At 49.9% G+C, this 19696-nt stretch overlaps 1 protein-coding gene across 2 annotated transcripts in view; it reads right to left on the bottom strand.

Annotated features, from left to right (window-relative positions):
- Positions 1 to 3207: 3207 nt before the first annotated feature.
- Positions 3208 to 19696, bottom strand: part of CAMKK1 (calcium/calmodulin dependent protein kinase kinase 1) — a 92930-nt gene continuing 76441 nt past the window's right edge. For both annotated transcript variants that reach the window (XM_063402437.1, XM_063402436.1), the window contains exons 13-16: positions 17376 to 17463; positions 16040 to 16168; positions 15610 to 15713; positions 3208 to 8024 (exon numbers count right to left, since the gene is read on the bottom strand). In XM_063402437.1, coding sequence (XP_063258507.1) covers positions 7952 to 8024; positions 15610 to 15713; positions 16040 to 16168; positions 17376 to 17463 — 394 coding nt within the window. In that variant the 3' untranslated portion in view covers positions 3208 to 7951. The remainder of the gene's footprint in view (positions 8025 to 15609; positions 15714 to 16039; positions 16169 to 17375; positions 17464 to 19696) is intronic.

The following is a 19696-nucleotide window of genomic DNA, read 5'->3' as shown; positions in this document are numbered from 1 at the left end:
TCAAGCCACAGAACCTCCTCGTGAACCCGGAGACTGGCGAGCTGAAGCTCATCGACTTTGGTTGCGGCACCTTCCTCCAGGAGCGGGCCTTCACAACATTTGCGGGTGAGCCCCAGGCCGGGCCCTGCCGCCAGTGCCAGGCACTGCACGGCCCCATTCCCTCCTGGGCTCTGGGGTGCAGCGCTCAGCCGGCTGCCGCCTGCCCTGCGGCACGGGGCAGATGCTGTGGCCCAGGAGCCGGCTGCCAGCCCTGCCCACAGAGGGGGGCTGCAAAAGCCAGGCCCCGGCCCCTGAGCTTGGCAGGCCCACAAGGGCTTAGGCTGCTGCTGGCCTTCTCTGCCTTGCAGAATGGGTTCTCGGCTTGGGCCAATTGTCTGGGGGATGCGGGGTGGCCTTGGGGGAAGTTGTGGCCTCTGGTGCAGCCCCTGCCTCTGCCAGGGCGCTGGCACCAGGCTCTGGAGGGCAGCAGCCTGCGCCTGGACAGCGCCGCCTGTGTCCCCTAGGAACACGCGCGTACTGCCCACCCGAGTGGATCGGCCTTGGCTGCTACCAGGGCCACACGGCGACCATCTGGTCCCTGGGTGTGCTGCTGTATGTCATGGTCTGCGGGGACCTGCCCTTCTGGGAGGACCGTGACATCGTGTGGGGGCAGCTCTTCTTCAGGCAGCAGGTCTCTCCAGGTGGGTATGGGGCCTCAAGAAGGCAGGCTTTGGCAGGGGGCTCGGCGCAGCCCAGCACGGCCCTGAGGCAGCTCCGCGGGAGGGAGGTCAATGTGCCCTCAAGGGCCGGCTGCAGGAGGTGGCCCGTGACGGGCTCGGTGTGGCACGCTTGGCTGAAGGAGGTGGCGCTTGTCCTGCCGTGCCGCTGTCCCGCAAAGGGCGGCTCTGGGCACACGCAGCGTGGCCCGGGCTCTGCAGGCGCCGGCAGCAGCTGGGCAGGAGCTTTCTGCAAGTGACCGGCGCTTTCTGCCTTCTCTCCCCAGAGTGCCAGCATCTCATCCGCTGGTGTTTGTCCAAGCACCCCGCGGACCGGCCACTGCTGGAGCAGATCCTGCAGCACCCTTGGGTGTGGGGCGGGCGTCTTTGATGCCTTGCCCGAGCCTCTGCAGCACCCATTTACCGAGTCCCATGCAGGACTGAGGGCCTGAAAAATAAAACAACCACCCACCTATTCCAGGCTGTCAAGTCTGGTCCTTGTTAGCAACTCCAGCTCAAGGAACGTGTTGGGGAAAGGGGCAAAGAGAGTGTTCCCTTCAGTCTTTGTTATGCGTTTGATGCCTTTCCTCCACACAGGTATTTTTGTGCCTTCAAGCACAAGTTGTAGTACAGATAGGAGGAGCTTTAGGAAGGCCAGTAAAATCCAACAGTAGAACACCTGCTTTCAAACTGATGCCGCCACTTGGGGTCTCTCTATCCTTCTCTCCCCTTTGGGTTGGCCCGGGATTTTCTGTGGTTCTCCCTTTCGGGGGCGCCAGGGGATGTCCTTCCTTTTTTGCCCTGTGGGGGACTGGCAATCCTTCGTCCGCTCTCCCTTTTGGGTGGCTGGGGGGGTCTCTGTCCTCCTCCTCATCCGGGGAGGGACAGAGGTGGTCCATGCTCCTTTCCCAGATGGGGGACCCAGCACCTCTGTTCTCCTCTCCCCTGGGGGATGGCCGGGGTGGTCTCCCTTGTGTTTTCTTCATATGCGGCAAATATCAGGGAAAGCGTTTGATGTGTTATTTTGTTTGATTTCTGCCAATTTTAGTTTATCTGGTCCCCGGGATGTGCTTGAGGGGTCTCCGACCCTCTCACCTGGGGGATGCTTGGGAGGGTCTCTAGGACTGAGGGAAGCGTTCCTGTCCCTGTCACCCCGCAGGATGAGCTGGAATTTCTCCATCCTCCTTAACTTTGCTGGGCTGGTGGAGGTTTCCGACTCCCAAAGTGGAGGGGGTGCCGTCACTGTCACTGTCCTCTCACCCTGGGCGGTTCTCTGTCCTCCTTACCTTTGAGCTGGCAGTGCTCTTGGTCGCCCAGCGCTTTTAGGGGGGCCCTCTGTGTCTGTCCCCCTCTGCTCTGGGCGGGGCAGGCGTTGTGTCTGTGCTCTTCTAATTTAGGGGGACGGGATTTTCACTGCCTCCTTTCTGCTTTGGGGGGGCCAGCGTGGGCTCTCCATCCCACTCCAATTTAGGGGTCCAGCATTCTCTCCATTCCCCTCTGATATGGGGGTGCCAGCTCTTTGTCCCCCTCTGATTTGGCGGGGGGCTGGCACTGTCACTGTCCTCACAGCCCCTGGCCGCTCTCTGTCCTACTTAACTTTTGAGATTGCCCTTGGGCTTGGGCTTAGAGTTGCAATTGGGGCTGGTTTGGGGTTTAGGGCTAAACGTGCCATTTGGTTTAGGGCTGAGCATTTGGGAAGGGCCTGGAATTGGGGCTGGGCTTAGAGTTAGGGCTGGCTTTTAGATTAGAGCTGGGATTGGGTTTAAGGTTGAATGCAGCATTTGCCCTAGGCCTGGCCTTGAGATTAAATCTGGGACTGGGATGAGGTTAAATCCAGGCCAGTGAGCGCGTCTCGATGCTGAGTGAGATCGGGATCAGCAGCAGGGTGAGGTTTGGGACCGAGCACATGCCCAGTGGCAGGGGAGAGGGTTCACTGCAGGTGTCCCTGGCATCGTCTTCTCCAGGCTGAACACCCCCAGCTTTCTCAGCCTTGCAACATCACTGACAGGGCTTAGGGAGATGCCTTCACCTTTTAATTTTTTTTTTCAATATAAAAATGAGAGAAGCTTGGTGCCTCTGGCTTCCTCTCCTGGAGGAAGATGCCTGGAGCAGGGCAGACTCAGCCAGTCCTGCCCCATGGCACCAGCTGAGCTCAGGATTTGCTGGGGTTTCCACAACTGTGCTGAGTGAGCTCTAACCCAGGCCAGCCCCAGCCCCTCTGCAAAGGAAATTGCACTTTTCTTTGGAAGCAAATGGAATGAAGGCAAGACAATTTCACCAGCCCCATTACAGCAAGAGGCTGGAATAGCTGGGGATGTGTCACCTGAGCATGACAGACAGACCCCTGAGCTGCTTCATCCAGGAAAAGCCCAGCATGGAAAGGGCAATGAAAGGAATCCCTCCAAGCCCCTTTGCTGGAGCTACAAGCACAGAGAGGGGTGGAGCAGCAGAGAACACCCAAAAGCCAGCAGCCAGTGCTGCCTTAGGAATGGCACTCACATCCAGGGTCATCTCTGTGGAATTTATTGTCATTTTCTCATCAGTTCTACAGTACAAAAGCATGCAAAAAATAGCCTCTCTCTTCATGGTACATATTTACAGTGCAACAGCCACGTGCTGTCACAGTACTGAGTGCATTTACATCATGCTTGAATCATAGCAGAGCACATACAGGGGCAGAGGTTTAACTTCAAGTGCAACAAGAGACTGAAATACCAACAGAACAGGCTTAGAAATCAGAAAGAGCAGCAAAATTACAGCACAGAGGATCTGCATTGTACCCTCAAGAGTTGCAATTCATGTTTTCTTGAATTTACACCATTTTTTGGAGCACTTTGATTGATGGCTTGTGGATACTGACGGAGGGTGTGGGCTCTGCCAGCAGCAGCTCTGAGCATACATGGCTTTTCTTCAGGAAGGGAAGGAGCAAGGCAGGGACTGATGAGCTGCTCTCCTTCCCTCATCCCGTGGAAGGCTGCATTCACAGCAACAAGGTCATGGCATAATCCAAGTTAATTCAGCCTGGGAGGGACTCGAGCAGAGCATGGACTTGTGTAGGAGGATCTCGGCCAGAAAGGAATGCCTTGCACTGCTTTTGCTCAGCAAACTCCACTACAAATGTGCCCTGCTAAAGCAGAGAAGTTTGGCACCTCATCCAAGTTCTATTTCCACACAAACCCTCCACTCTCTGCTGCACACCAGAGGTGTTCAGGCTCTCAGTGGCACCTCTGGCACAGCTCTTCTGCCTTGGGAAATTTACTGAGATCCTTGTCCCTGGGAGAGCCTGGGCTTCTTAGGGGCTGGGACAAAGGCCCTGGGCTGGTGGGACAAAGCTCTTGGGGTTTTTGGGCAAGATGGGAGGGAAAGCACTGAGCTGGGAAGAGCAAACAAGGTCCCAGCCACACACCACAAACAGAGGAATTCCCCCATGGCAGCACTGCCAAGGGCTTCAGGACAGAGTTGTGCTGAATGAATAGAAAATTTCTTCCAGCAGCTCCTCCTTGCAAGTCTGGCAATAAATAAGGAATGAAATCACATCCTGGGAGTTATTTTACCGAGCCACTGTTTGTTTTACGTGGAGCAGGTACACTGTCCCTTGTCAGGCTCCCTCTGGTTGTAGCCCTACACAAAGTCAGCTTTCCCACCAGTAGACCTGATGCTGAAAACTTCATCTGCTTGCGAGTGTGACATTCACAGCAGCACATTCCTGCCCAAAGGAATGACATGTGCATTCCTCAGTGCAGGACAGAAGAGACTTGACCAGGATTTTTGCTTAGCACTACCCCCCAGAACAAAAAGCCTAGAGCCATTAATTAAGACAAATCCATCTCCTGGAGATCAAAGAGATGTGCTGTTCCCCCAGATCAGAAATTTCTTTCAAGAAAATCATCCTCAGCCTGGAAGAGGCTGGAAAACTTGACAAGGTGCAATGGTGTTGGGGAAACAGGAGCTCTCCTGGTGACTCTGAGCCCAGCTAACACAGGCCAGAGCATCCCAGTGCTCCAGGAACAGCAGAGGTGAGGATTTGGAAGGGAAAAACACAGAGCACGCACCAAAGCACGAGTGTGCCACACCTGCTCTGCTCGCTGCCCTGCGGAGCCCACACTGAACCCTCTCCCCTCCATCACAGAAAGGAGCAGACAAATATTTACCCATTCAGCTAAAGAGAATGGTTTTACTCAAGAGCTAAAAGCGCTGCTTTGCCAGGGATGTTTATTCTCAAATAAATCCCCTCTCTTCAGTCTGTTCCTTTCTTCAGAGCAGAACCAGTGTTGCTCTGAGCTGCTCTAACATGCACATAAACAAGCAAGGATTTCATTGCAGATGAGTGAGTAGAGCCCATTTTTGCCTATCTGAGCGTTTCTCCTGCTGCCAGGGCACATTTTTCATCTCATTTCATGCAAGTTTTCAGGCTGCTGTTTGTGACACGATAGGGGTGATTTCTGGGGTATAAAGGAAAGACTGTTGGCAGATTTGCTGAAGAAGCAAGGTGTGACATGAGCTCAGAGCTCAGCTGTACAACTTGAGGGGTTGGTTCTTGGACCTGTGGGAACAGTGCCAGAAGGATTTATTTTAGCTGAAAGGGCAAATATTTCAAAGTAGATTTTGAGATGATCATTAAAAAATATCCATTCCTGTCCAAAACTGAACTGATGATTTAGGTACCATTAAAGAAACATGATATGGAGCTCATTTGTACTTACCAGTTGTTTGCTTTGCATTCACTGAGGCTGAGAACAGCCTTCCTGCAGCCTTGCCCCACCAGCTCCCACCCCCTGGGCATCACTAAAATAACCCCAACTGCCTGGGTTAGCCAATTATTCTTGCCACAGATTAAAAATACAATAACTAACCCCATGTTTGCATTCTTAGAGCTCTTTGAGCACAACCCAGGTATTGCTTAGACTTAGAAGTCCCACAGGGATGAGGATTATGAGAACTCCCTTTTCTGTCTGGGGTAGGGCATGTTCCTGAGGTGTGTCCTTGTTCCAAGGTCACTCCCTGGCCCTGTCCTGGGGACACCGGTTGGAGAAAGATTTTTCCACAAGCTGGAGGACAGTTTGCCCAGCCTGGCCCTGGCGTGCAGCAGGAGCTGGTGGCACCACAGCACAGATCACTTTGTATCCAGAGATATTTGTCCCTTCCACAGGCAGCGATTCCACCTGGACAATCTCTCCCATTTGCAGAATCCCCTGTGCTCTCAGACTTCTCACTCCCTACCTCTGGGTACTTAAATCTTCATTACAAGGCAGCAGGATCCAAGCAGAAGGTCCAGAGTCCCAGGCTGGGGAAGGATCAGGGCCTCCTCCTGGTGCAGGCCCAGGCTGCTCAGAGGATGCTGAGCTCACAGCTGATGCAGACACCAACAGGCAGGATTTAGCACCTGGAAGCAGCAGTGCAGAGCTCAGGCCTACAGCAGTAACCTTTCCAGGATCCAACACCATTGCCAGCTTTCAACATTAAAAGTCTCCATTAAATAGAGAAGCTGCAATGTTATTTCCCATTTTGCCAATATTTACAGGTGAGATGCAAGGAAGAGCCCAGGCTGATGACTGCTGGGCGTCCCACTGAGGTGGCTGAGGATGAGTGAGGGGAGGTGACGGGCTGGGGACAGACAAAAGGCACCAGCAGCAAAGCCCAGCTATAAAATGTTGGGAACCATCAATTTGGATTGCAGCAAACAGAGCAGGAACACCAGGACACACCAGTAACTATCAAAACCCTCGTACATGTGTTCCCCTGCACAAAAAAATGAGGGAACAAAGTCCCAAGTCCTCAGGATTAACCTAAAAACAGACACTAAGATGATTATGTAGGAACCAAATTTAATTACATCCTTTCTTTAAGTACTATAAAATAAGATTCCAATCCCAGTGGCTTCCCAGGGGCATGTTCAGACCCCATAAGGCTCAAGGGAAAATAATGACATACATTTTGACAGATGGATGTCATTGGTTTTTATTCTCTGAATGGAGGAGTGAAATTCCTGATTATCCACACAGTCTGTACAGTCAACAGCCACAGAAATGGCTGTATTTGCCTTTTTGTGTTTGCCTTTTTAAGTGCAATCTCTTACTGGTTGTCAAACTGTTGAGATGAAGCTTCTAACCCCAAGTTTAGAAGCAATCTATGGATAAAATAGCAGCATCAGCACATGCATAAAAATCAGAGTCTTAAAACAAAATTAAAAATTAAAGCCTTTAAAAAAATGAAAAGATCAAGTTGTGAACTTGTGCTCTGTAGCTTTTGAAAAAGCCTCCACCAACATTTTCCATCCTAGCAACCTCTCCAGTTTGGGTCATTTTCGGGACACTAAAGTTTAAAAGCATCAGGTACACAAGAGATGAGTGAAGAGAAGGAAATGAAATAAAATAAAGCCCAAATATGCCACTCGTTTCAGCTGGAGAACATGGTCCCATGGGTGCAGGACTGAGTGCAGCTGATGGGGTCCTTGGGAATTCCCATTCATTCCCAGCTCTTCGGGAAGAGCAGCCCTGGCAGATGTCCCTGGAGCACTAAGCTGTTCTGTGGAGCAGCATATCCCCATGTTCAGAGCTCTGTGACATTCCAAGGCTCATTGCACATACAGGGAATCTCGTGTAACTCCTCTGCTTGACAGCACTGCCCTGACTAAAGCCATGGCTGGGGCAGGACTGATACTGTGCAAAACTGAGGGCTAAGAGGAAAAGGGAAGAAAGAGGAAGAAAGGCAAAGGGAGGGACTGTGTTCACTCCAACAGCAAGATCTCATCCTCATTTACTGATATCCAAAAACATTTTGCCATCAACTCCACACCATGAGCAGGACTCCTGATGTACACAAGCGCTTTACCTGTGCATTAAATAAAACAGTTGCCCTCCGATATAAAACCTGTCTGTAATGCCGTTTTTTCTTTCCTGATGCTTGAAGTAAAGAATGCAAAAACGCAAGGAAAACTCTCTGGGGGGAAAAGGACCCTTGAGACAAACAAACCCCCATTCCTCAGCTGAGACCCCCGAGGTGAAGCACAAGTGGAGAGCAAGGCACACACGGAGGAGCCCCGGACACCTTGCCCAAGGAGCGCGGGCGCACTGCCCCGAGGCCGGCCCTGCTCCTCGGCTGCTCTGATCCTCCCGCCTGGCTTTCTGGCTTGCTCCGCTCCTGGTGGCTTTAGTCTGGTTCTGGCTTTGCTGTGCAGGCCCCGGGCTGGGTGATGAGGGCAGATGTGACACCACGAAGGGCACGGCGGCATGGCCAGCCCGTGGCAGCCGCCGGCCTCAGGACGCGGCCTCGTCTTCGCACACGTCAGGCAGCTCGGGGTCCCTGGCTGCTTCTCTGCTCCCTTGTGTTCTACACGGGGGCAAGGAAACAGAGACATTGTAAGCACAGAGCAGGGCAGAGGGGGCTTCTCCCAACCCAGGTCAGCAATATCAACAGGGAATAGCAATGAACCAGCCTGCTGTGCTGGTGCCATGTAAACACCTCAGCAATATCCCAGCACGATGCCCTGCAGTGATGTGCAGCTTGTGCCCGGACACCTGCTTGGCCTCTGCTCCCAAAAACTGAGCTCTGCACTTCCCTGAATGCTCTTCTCCACGAGGAGGTATCTGGTTCTAGGGGAAAGTCTTGCAGACCAGCAGCGTGGTTTCCAAATTATCTAGTTTGCATTTGGAGAGTTCTGGCTTGCTCTCCTTCAATCTGATTTTTTAATAAAGATCAGAGTGATGGGTTGATCCCGCAACTGCTTCTGCAAATGTAAAACAAATGTTTCTATCAGAACCCAGTTTGTTCTACACGAAACCTGTGTGATTTCAGTTTCTGTGAGTTTGCCTGGTTCCCAAAACAGCAGTCCCTGAAACCTGAGAGCAGCAGCCCTAGAATTTCAGCCAAGGTCACTTACTTGCATTGCACATACACAATAACTCCAGCCTTTTCCTCCTACTCCTAACTTTTGATGTTTTCTCATGTAGAAGGCTTGAGCTGTACTGCACTCCAGGGCATCCTTGAGAAGCAACATTTCCACCACCCAGCCACCCTCAGACAGCGTGTGACTGTCACTGTGAGTGGATGGAGAAAAGGGGACACCTCCAGGTGCCACCCACAGCAGAAACCGATCACAGGCAGGTGACTTCACCTAAAACACCCGTTTCTCCATCATAAAGATATCCACAACACAAAGGAGGAGATAATCTCCAAGCAATTGTGTCTCCCAAGTGTCCAGCGTCGCTCACACCAGTCTGGCTGTATCACAGAATCATGGAATGGTTTGGGTTGGAAGGAGACCTTGAAGATCATCTTGCTCCACCTCCTGCCAAGGGCAGAGACTCTTTCCACTATCCCAGGTTGCTCCAAGCCCTGTCCAACCTGGCCTGGGACACTTCCAGGGATGGGGCAGCCACCCTGTGCCCAGGGCATTCTGCAGAACCTGCATGGACAAGCCAGCTTGGCAGTGGAGTGCCAGTGCAGTTGCATGTGCCTGGAGCACAGAGTGTTTGGGGAGAGTGGGCTGGGGGTTCTGGGGGTATTTCCTGGCTAGGAACAACACAAAGTACAAACAGGACTAACCCAATTTTTGAAGAAACCAGAAATTATCAAAAATCAGGTCCCTTTCTCCCTCCACTTCAGCAAAGCCCTGCAATAAACCTGACCTTGAACCTATGAAACATTTCCCAGCAGGGAAGGCTGAGTAACAGCCCTGTCTTCAGTGCCTGTCATCCCCCTCTTCAAATGATTGATCACCTCATTTAGCAGCAGAGGCTCTGTTCTGTGGCAGCTCAGCACAGCCCCACTCCCTGTCTGGCATCCTGCTCCTGTCAGGGCTGTCTTCAATGCTGTCCCACCACTCTGAGCAGCTCTGCCTCTCCAAACACCTCAATGTCAGGGTGACAAACACCAGCCAAAATGCTGGGGCTGCCTGAGAAGCAGCAGGGATCCAGTACCAGAGCTCCATGTCTGCACAGGAGCCGGGCTCGTGCTGTGAGGCCTGAGGCTGGATGGGAATCTCCTGTAAATAACTCCTGGTAACAAATAAGACTCTGTTTCTCCTACATTTTTTAAGCCACAGGGGAGCAATGCTTGGTTTGTGCAGTTACCCAGGAGAGTGGATGGCTGTCACCCACAGCAGCTGTGGAGGGAATCACAGCCACAAAATTCACACGAGTTTTGTGTCCAGCAAGGAATGAACCTCCCACACTGCCTTCCCAAACACAGGAGCTCGGGACACGGATGGTGCTGGGCAACCTGCACAGCACAAACACACACCCCTAGCAAGTGTTTCATTCCTCCACTGAGTCCCCATTCAGTGCAATATTTGCCCTCATGCAGGCTGCTCAAGTCCCTTCCTCCCGAGGGAAAATGCAGCAGCAGGAGGCAGTGGCACCAGCTGTCCCCGCCGGCGCCGTCCGTCCCCTCCGCCTCCGCCTCTGCCTGCTCCTGCTCCTGCCTATTTTTGGAGGATCCCTGCAAGTCCTTCCTCACTCAGAGTGGGCAACATCCTGGCTCCGGCTCATCCATTTGTCTCAGAGCAATAAACCAGGCCAGGCAGAGTCTCCAGAGTGCTGGAGCTGCTCCCAAAGGAATTTAGAGATGTGTGGTTGTTTCCAGTGTCTCAGCCCAGATCTTCCCAGCCTGGCTGGAGGCTGTGTCCTGCCTGACCCTTGGATCCTAGGCCTTCCCAATGAGGTGTCTGTAAGCAGCTCATCGTGGTTTGCATTAATGTTGTTATTTAACAGAATTAACTGGACCAACACTTCCTAGAAGGGTCTGTGCGAGTGGTTGGAGAAGTGACCATGTTTTGGTGAAGTCCTGGCTGGGGTGAAGTGGACATTTGGAGCAACCAATTCTGGTCTGCCCAGAGCCCTCCCAGTGCTGCACCAGAGGCAGAAGCACAAGAAGTTGTGGAGCATCTGGAGCAGAGATCCAGCCCTTTCATTTGCACAACCACTAAATATTAAACTCAAATTACAAAGCTCAGCCTTTCCCAAATTCTGTAGCTATTCCCTCTGCAAACGTGGGGCTGAGCACCAGTTCCTGCTAAAACCCAACTGCTTATTTCCCTCCCTAAAAGCAGCTGAAATGCCAAAGAATCACAAATAGAAATAATAATGAAAAGCATACATAAACATTAGTGTCACACACACAGAATGACTGCAGGAAAACTGCTCCTACAGGAAGGAAGGATGGAGCTAAATGCTCTCACTACCACACAAATCAAACAGGCTGAGGAGGGGACACAGGTTTCTACAGCACCCAGGGAAACACAGACATGGAATTACCTTAAAGATGGATGCAAATACACAGATGTGTTTAAGAGGAATCTGTCCCTGAGAACAAAACAATGAGACAAAGGAAGAAAGTGATCATGAAGACACTGGCAGCAGGTGAAGGAGCTTGTATTGCTGTGCCTATCCAGCCTGGAGTGCAGAGTGGAATGGGGATGGAACATCAGCCACATTTACCTGAAGGACAGGTGAGGACGGGCACTGGTAGCGCTTGTACAAACCCACCCCAGCCCCTACCACTGCTGGAAGCTCCCACACACTGCTGGTGCCCAGCTGTGCTTCCCTGGGCCGTGTCATTTGGCACCTCTGGGCTTTTGTGTCCTGTCAGCACCTTGTGCAATGGGGCAGAGCCCCACGAGCACTGGGCCCCTCACTGGACCTGCTGATGGAGGGTCCTTCCAGAGGAACACCCTGTGAGGATACCTGCCTGCATGTGGGGCACGGCTCTTCCCACAAAACATGCAGTTCTGTCTTTGGGAAAAGCTGGTTTTGCTTGGAGGCCTGGGGCAGACACTTTTTTAATCTCCTTTCCCCCCTTGGCTTCCTTGTGCTTAACCTACATGGATAATACGGCCCTAAGGGCAGTGTGAGCCCTTTTGGGCTCTTTTTGGGAAGGCTGGAAACAGGGTAGGCTTTTAAAATATCAACTGATCCCCCACAGAGGAGCTGACAACCACATTTCATCAATAGTATTAGCAGCCATAATGGGAAAGTAAATTGTGTCTGTCAAAACACAGCAATTAATTTGATAGGTAGTAGTTGCAATAAATGAGAGCAATAAAATGTGGTGAAGCCAGTGCTGACTCAATTAGGAGAAATGTGGAGCAGGCAGAAGAAATGCTGCAAACACTGCTACCAGAAATCCAGAATTTAGCTGTGAATGTTGAACTGGGCTTAAAAAATATTATGGAGATGGAAAATTAGAAAAGATCAGTTGCTTCTGCAGCCACCATTGATGATGGGCTGGAACCTGGCCACGGTCTGCAGGATGTGTGAGACTCCCTGAATCACTGCCCCTCCTGGGAGATGCTGCATGAAAGGCAGGATCCAGTGACACGTGGCCACTGCCCAGCTGACAGGGTGAGGTGACAGCTGGCAGCACTCACACCATTCTAGGTGTGCAAAAACAAGCACTGCTAAATGAGGCATCTTCATTTTAGTTCCCCTCCACCTGCTGAGTGTGTCTGCACTGAGCATCTGCCTTTTAAACTGCTCAGTGCTGATAAACAGAGCAATAAATAATGGCCAGGAGAGGATTCGCTTCTTCCAGGTCTAAAGAGTCCTAAAAAAACTTTTCTCTCCTCCCAGTATTAACTTAAGAACTGTTTCCTATCAGTGGTGTCTTAATGGTGTCCTGTAAAGGCATCAAGGCTACACCAGCAGAGCCCTGCTGCTGCCACAGACACCTGCACAGGCATCTCCAGGAACAGAGCCCAGCACGCTGTGTAGGTAATGCAGGGAGAAATTAAAACAAGATTCAGCCACATGATTTAGTTTCCTCCTCTCCAAATCCCAGAGAGTGAGCTTGAAGGACAGCTCCATATTAAGAGTCATCAATTAGGCACTGAATACCAGAGAGCCTCTGGTACCAGAGCTCAGCTCAGCTGCCAGAGGATTTCCTACAGGGTACATCCTCAGAAATGGCACAGATGTAAGATGCTTGAAGCAGCACTGAGTGGGGCTCTGGCAATTTCACATGCAGCCTAATTAAATAAATTGAATGTGGAACTGGAGTATTCAAATTGCTTTCCTTCCTTCTTCTGTAGAAACACAACAAATTATTTCCTACCTACAACTAGAAGGAGATGCAGTATTACAAAAGCTGACTTGTGTCCCTCTAAAGACACTGCCACAGGGGAGAAGGAGCTCTGTAGAGGAGAGCTTGGGAATGTGTGGCTCATTTTTCTCTCAGCTCCTCCTGGGCAGCCACATGTCCAGAGCACAGTGGTGGCTGCAGGCACTGCTTTTCTGGCATGTCCCAATTTTGGGGTCCCCTGTCCAGCTGCAAGGGTGATGGACATGCAGAAACTCTGCAGAGCCTTACTACACCAAAATTATCTGCTCCTGCAAGATCCTAAAACTTTACAGAAATCCAGACTCACTTGAAACTTATTTTAACACAGTTCTATTCATAACACTGGCACTTTATATGTGTAGCAAGGGTGTTTTTTCTAGGGAACAACCCATATGAATTAGGAAGTGGATGAGCTTGGTGTCTACTCTGTTTGTCCCTGAGGAAATAACACTGTCATCAAGAGATAACTCAGTGAACAATGAATATTTCCCATTTAGCCATGGTTCACTTGAAATTAACATCATTAGATCCAACACATCTATTTAAATTTGAAGTTATTTTCATTAGATTCAGTCAGTAAAGCATTTTCCCAAGTTTGAAATAATAATAATCCATATGCCTTAAAAGGAGCATCCCTGCTGTGGTGTTTAATATACAACACCATTTTTTGGAGAGACTTGGCAAGGATCTTTCTTTTAAGCAACAATTTTGAGATGAGTTCTCAAAGCTCCAGTTGTGCATGAAATAATTTAGGATTAAGTCAATTGTTACTGCCAAAAATTGGCACTGATGGCACGAGACTGAGAAATTAAGCACAGGGATTAGTGCAGTGGAGAATTGGCACACTCACGTTGATTTTGGGTATTTTTGAGTGCTCACACAGCTGGGCAGAGGCCAGCCCAGCATGGCTGCAGCTCCATCCCTGGCCTGGCATGGTTTTGTAAACTAAGGGCACAGACACAGCAGCACAACAGTGGAAATTACACACTGCTTTAAAAAATAACCTTTTAGTCTGTACAAGGAGCCTGAAAATACACAGGACCAGAATGAGCTGAGATAGGAAAAGATGCTGGGTTTCAATGAACTGAGAAAAATCTGACTAGCAACTTTAAAAAGGAGACAAAAGTGAAGGTTCACAGCTCATCTTGAAGGCCTAAGAATATTTTATAAAGGACAAGACATTGATAATGTGGCTGATCAGAAGTTTCACAACTACCTGAGATCAAATGAATTTTGTTTTTTCTGAGCAGATACTAAAGCATCCAGCTCCAGGCAGGAACCAGCATCAAGGGTCAAGGAGTTTTCCCACCACCTGGGTGAGTTTTCAAGCATCTCAAATGAAGGTAGAAGGGAACAGATCTCTTTTGGAAACAGGCTTAGGGTGACCACCCTGAAATATCAGTTCAGGCAGGGTTTGAAAAGAAATTCTGCTTTGCTCCAAGTTACCTGTCTAGGACAGTGGGAAGAATAAAATACATTTTTCTTCAAATTTGGTAAATATTTCCCCATTTCAGAGCAATGCAATGCAATGACCAGGAAGGATAGTGAAGATATGGGTAAGGACGTGTGTCCAATTAGCAACAACTAATTTGGGAGGCATTGAGAGAAGAGAAATCGGGGCAAATCCCTTGTGCTGAGATGCCAAAGGAGCTGTGAATGCCACGCTCCAGCTGTGTCCCACAGCAGCCCTCATGAACAGGGTGTTTAAATGGACACCAAACTGGCCATGGACACCAAGAGAAAGTCTTCACTAAAGTCTCCAATACACAGCTGAGACCTGGAACATTGTCATCCCTGACTGAGCTGAGCCCTTAAATCCCCACACACCTGAGAGAGACAGAGAGAGACTCCTCTAATTGTGTTGTCAATGTGCAGTGAGATTCAGTCCACCCTCGTGGGAATCTGCTAGGAGTGGTGCTGGGATTCTGGGTGGAAAAGAATCATTTTGGGACAACACAGCTTTGTTGTCAGCCACAGCCTTATAGATCCTGTGAGGTGAGGACTTTATTTATATAAAAATAATTGTCTCAGATCAGGCTGCTGGTCCAGTTGGTATTTACTGGACTGATGGCCCAGAATCCTGGCTCTGAAAGGAATCAGTGACAAAAATGAGGGAGAAAGAGTAAGAACCAAGTAAAGGACAGCAGAATTTTCTCCCCATCCCTGTACACACCATCATGGTTATAAACTGCTGATGAATCTGTTAGTCATCAATACCTCTGTTCCCTTTTTAACCCCAATTTGGTAATTTATACCCAACCTCCAAAGTATCCCCTTGCAATGTGTTCCACTATTTCATTAACTGGCAAAAACCTGTGTCCAAAAATATTGTATACATTCTCAAGTGAAAAAGCAATTTCAAAGTCTTCTCTTTTGTCTGACCATGTCTCTGCCCAGACTTGGGCCCCAGGTCAAATCCCATCATCTCATTTTGGGTTCAAAAACTGCCCATTTGGTACCATTTCTGTTGTCCATAGAAAGGAGAGAAAAATTAAACCCTGCAATATAAATTAGGGTCTATCCAAACTAGACCCTAATTAAACTTATTTTACTTCACTAATCTCTAATGGAACTTTGATCACAGCAGTATAAACTAACAGGTGAAATAACAGACTCAAGTTTAGCACCTTACATGTGTTTAGGTCAAACCCACCTTACAGAGAGAACTGCATCTATGAAAGAGTTTTTAGGCTGCAGTAGTACACTGTATTTCAACCTGAGAGGACTTGAGGTAGATTATATCTCCAGTGTTTGATGCAGAAGGGAGTTTTGTCTTTAAATGCTACAGAAAAGATTTGCAAAGTGCTTCCCCCACCCTCCCTCCCTCCCCACAGAGCCAGGCCTGGCTGGAGGTACCTACATCAGCAGGTTCCCTGGAGCAGACATGGATCTCTCCTCCCGCCTCGTCTGGACCTCAAAGGGATTCCCAAAGGAGCGTTTCCTTAGCATGGCCTTCACGAGGATCTTTGAGGAACAGAACAGAGCAGTGAGAACAGCAGGACTGACTCCTGGAAGCTAGTTCAAAGGAGTAACAACAGCTTCTTTAATAATTCAGCTGACATTTTACAGCACTACAGCAAAGGGATCCACAGAAGAGCTGCTTGAGACAGCCACGCTGCTGCAGTGCTCACACACAACAAGTTCACACTGGGTCAAAAGGCCAAGATTTCATGCCAGGAACACAAACGTCCCCTCTCCAAACCTCCTCCAGCAGCTGAAGGCTTCAGCACAGCCCCCTGCCCAGAGGAGGAGGTGTATTTCTGTGAATTCACTCAGAGTTTCACACGTACCACGGCTGGCAGGCTGGGGATGGTCTTCACGGAGTTCTTGACCTCCTCCTCGGTGACCTCCACCACGGAGCAGTGCTCCTCCTCCAGCGGCAGCGGCTCCGCGCCGCCCCGGCTCAGCCACGGGTGCACCTGCAGGGGACACACAGCTCTGGCTGCCACAGCAAGGGCCACAGGGCTCCCTGCAGGGCAGCTCCCAGCACTGCTCCTTCTCCCACTGCCAGGGGTGTTTGTGAACCAGCTTCCTTGGAAATGGCTGCACTGTGGCTCAGTGCTGTCACACCTGTGCCACCAACCAGCACCACAGCACCCTCTGAAGCAAGTCTGAAACACTTTGAAAAGCTGAGTTATCTGGAGGGTTTTCATTTTTTGTCTTGCATGCAGCAGAGCAAAGGCCCCTTGTCTTGCTGCCTCTCATGGGATGGGTTCTTGGCTGGGAACAGGAAGAAAGCCCTGTCTGAGGGCCGGGGCTGAGCACAGAGCCCAGCCTGACACGTCCTCTGTCAGCATCCCAGGCAAGTCCCCAAGCACAGCAGCCATCTCCTGTGCACAGCCAGGGACAAGGGCCAGCACTCAGCTCTGCTCTTCTACACACAGGCCTTACACTGTGCCTGCAAGAGCTGTCAAGTGAAATCCCACAAATACAGCTCCAAACCTGGCTTTGGCCTCCTGGGCATGGAGGGAAGGGATGTCACGATTTTTTTCCCGTCAGCTTGGGTGGTAATACTGGTGTTGGCCTGGGACAAAGCAGAGCAGAGCTTGCCCTGCAGAGCATGCTGACGGATCTCTGGAAATTTTGAGCTCCCCCAGCAGTCCAAAGCCTTGGAGAGGGGTGATAGGAGGACAGCAAACCCATGCAAACCCAGAATGAAACCACAACCTGTGAAGCATTGTGCTCTGCCAGGCCTGCTCATTCTTTCTATTATTAAACACCTCCCAAATTATGGTGGTAGAAATAAAAGTGCTGCCTTGAGGCCACAAAAGGACCAGAGGAGGAACACACATCCAGTCCCTGGAATGCACATCCAACACTGCCAGCCCAGGCTCTGCAGCTAGCAGCTCCCCTGACAGTGTTGGTTCTCCCAGGGATTCACTGAGATCAGCCAGCTTTTGAGTAATTTTCATTTAAATAAGTAAACAAGAAAGCTTTTTGTCAATATTCCCCAAGCAAGAAGCAGGGATGGAGCTGTGGCTGCAAATGAGTGCTCTCCCTTTCCAAGGGAGGGTGCTAGAGACAGCTCCTAAAACAAACCCTGTGAGCAGCTCTGCCTCATTGGAAGGTACCAAAGGACATAAGATCAGCTGAGACTAAAAACTATGATATCAAGGCCCAAGTTACCTTTATTTCAGGGACTGTTATCCTTGTTTCTGGATTTTTGTCAAGCATGCGCAGAATCAGTTCCTTGAGCTCGTCACTGATCTGTGCTCTGAGAGAAGAAAACAGCAGCACACAGTTAACAAGGGAACTGTAAGTGCAGCAATGCACAGTTCTTACTGCAGTCACCTGGTGGAGAATCTGCCCTGCTCGGGAGATATTTTCTCTGCAAACCTGGCTTGAAAAAGGAAGGCACCACAGTCACTGCTACAGGGCTTGGTCATCCTGTTCTGCCCCCTAACACAACAGCACAGGCTCAAAATGCAGGATGAGGGGTCAGGTGAAGGGGTCTAAGGACATTCTTGAAGGCAGCACCCCGTAGGGGAATTTCTGAGGGGAGATTTGGAACAACAAAGTGTTCCTGAGAGCAGAACTGGAGTTGAACTCTGAATCAGGAGGGGCACAGCTTGATTTGCTGAACCTGCATCATGAGCAACTGTATGCTGGATAAAACACCCCCATCTGACATTCAAGTTCCCAGCTCAGCTTCCAGGTTGTGTTATTTAAATTGCTTCCAGAACACTGATTGCAGGCAGCCTGTAGCTCAGCATTCCCTACCTGCAAAGCTCAGCCTTAGGGTAACAAAAGGAGGGAATGAAAAAACGCAGCTAAGAGAAATACATCTAAATTTTTAACTGTTTCCAAGATGTAAATGTGAGGGCACCTGAACCCAGAAGCCACTCTATTGACAAGGAGCCCTTGGTCCTGCAGCCCCAAGGCTGCAATGACTGCTGTGGTTAATGATGCAGGAGATGCCTTTAAAATGCACTAGATCCGAATGATCAAAGTGCTACTGCAGTAAAATGCCAGCATGTGACTGAATTGTATTAGGCAGCTGAAAGTCTGTGTCACAAATGACTTTTGAAGAACTGCATTTCTTCATGTAGATGGAAGTTAGCAGCATGAAATGTCACTCCCCAGGAAGGCTGGATTTGAGACTGAGAACTACAGTGAGCACCCCCTCTGCACCCCCCTCCTCAAGCAGAGAAGGGAATAAACTATCACAAACCAAAATGAAAACCACATCACAGCAAGGGATATTTCAGTCTGATGAAAACAGAGCTGCTGTTTAATAATTCATGGATATTTTATTTGGACTTTGGCTACGAGATCTTTACAAACAACCACAAGGAAATGCTGCTCGTTCAGAGGCAAAAAGGGGGTTCAGTTTGAAGTCTAAACCCTCAGAGTTGCATCAAGGGTCAGCTGTACACAGGCAATAGAGCCCAGACAAGGGGAACAACAGGGGGAGTCCTCAGAGACTTAGGTGACAATTTCAGCTGGAATGGAAAGAGTTTCAGCTGCTCTTGAGATGAGCTCCAGAGGAACAGCCACAGGCAGTGACAGTGCATTTAGCAGGTCAGAACAAACAGATTCCTTTCAGACACCACACTGATGCAGGTGAGACAGCATTTTAAAAATACTTAAAATCAGTTCTGTGCCAAAGTGTCAACAGCTTTACTTAAAATACAAGAAGTAGAATATAAAATCACCTAACATTTCTGGGCACCAGATTGATTTCTATGCAATGCAGGATTAAAGTCATAGGGAAAAGCTCCATAAAAAGGATCACCAGGTGTCAGGGGGGTTATGGCCAGGTAACAGATCCCAGCCCCCTGTCTCTGGTTTCCCTGCTCTCCAGTCTGCAGCACAGTGTGAACACTGTGCCTGATGGCATTTTTCATTTGAAAAGCCTGCACTGCCTGGGACTTCTCACATCCGTAGTCCAGTGAGAGCTCTCAGGAAAATGCCAAGCACAGAGCTCAGCATCCATTCGGGAGGGCTGCCAGCAGCACAGATCACTTTACAGGGTGCCCCCAGGTCAGGGAATATTGTCCTGGGCTTCACCAGCAGGGACTGGGCAGAGCTTCTGGCTCTCCTGACATGTCTGAAGAGAAGCTCAGCTTGCTTTTTAGTCATGCCAGGATCCTCAGGGTATGAGCTAAGCCCTCTTGCCTCGTGTCACGCCAAGGACTCAGTGACATGAATGGGAACCCCAGTGCCATAAATATTTATCCTGGTGTCTCTAAGGGAAGGGACAGGATGGTGACACCACTACAGTCAGATCCATCTGTCCTAAAGGTTGTCAGGAAACAGGCAATGAGTTTCCATGGGCTGTGTGCAAACAGGAATGTCTCTTTTGTAGCCATGGTGAAATAAATTGAAACCAAAATACTCCTCACTACAGCGAGGTGCTAATTCTGTGGGAGGTCAGGGTGGATCCACTCCAGTGAATTCCATGTCTCTGTTGCTGCCTCTAACAAATAGATGTGGTTTGGACAGCT

The sequence above is a fragment of the Prinia subflava genome, chromosome 8, assembly GCF_021018805.1.
Source record: "Prinia subflava isolate CZ2003 ecotype Zambia chromosome 8, Cam_Psub_1.2, whole genome shotgun sequence".
In the NCBI taxonomy this organism is placed as follows: domain Eukaryota; kingdom Metazoa; phylum Chordata; class Aves; order Passeriformes; family Cisticolidae; genus Prinia; species Prinia subflava.
This window is presented reverse-complemented; position numbering and strand designations above follow the sequence as displayed.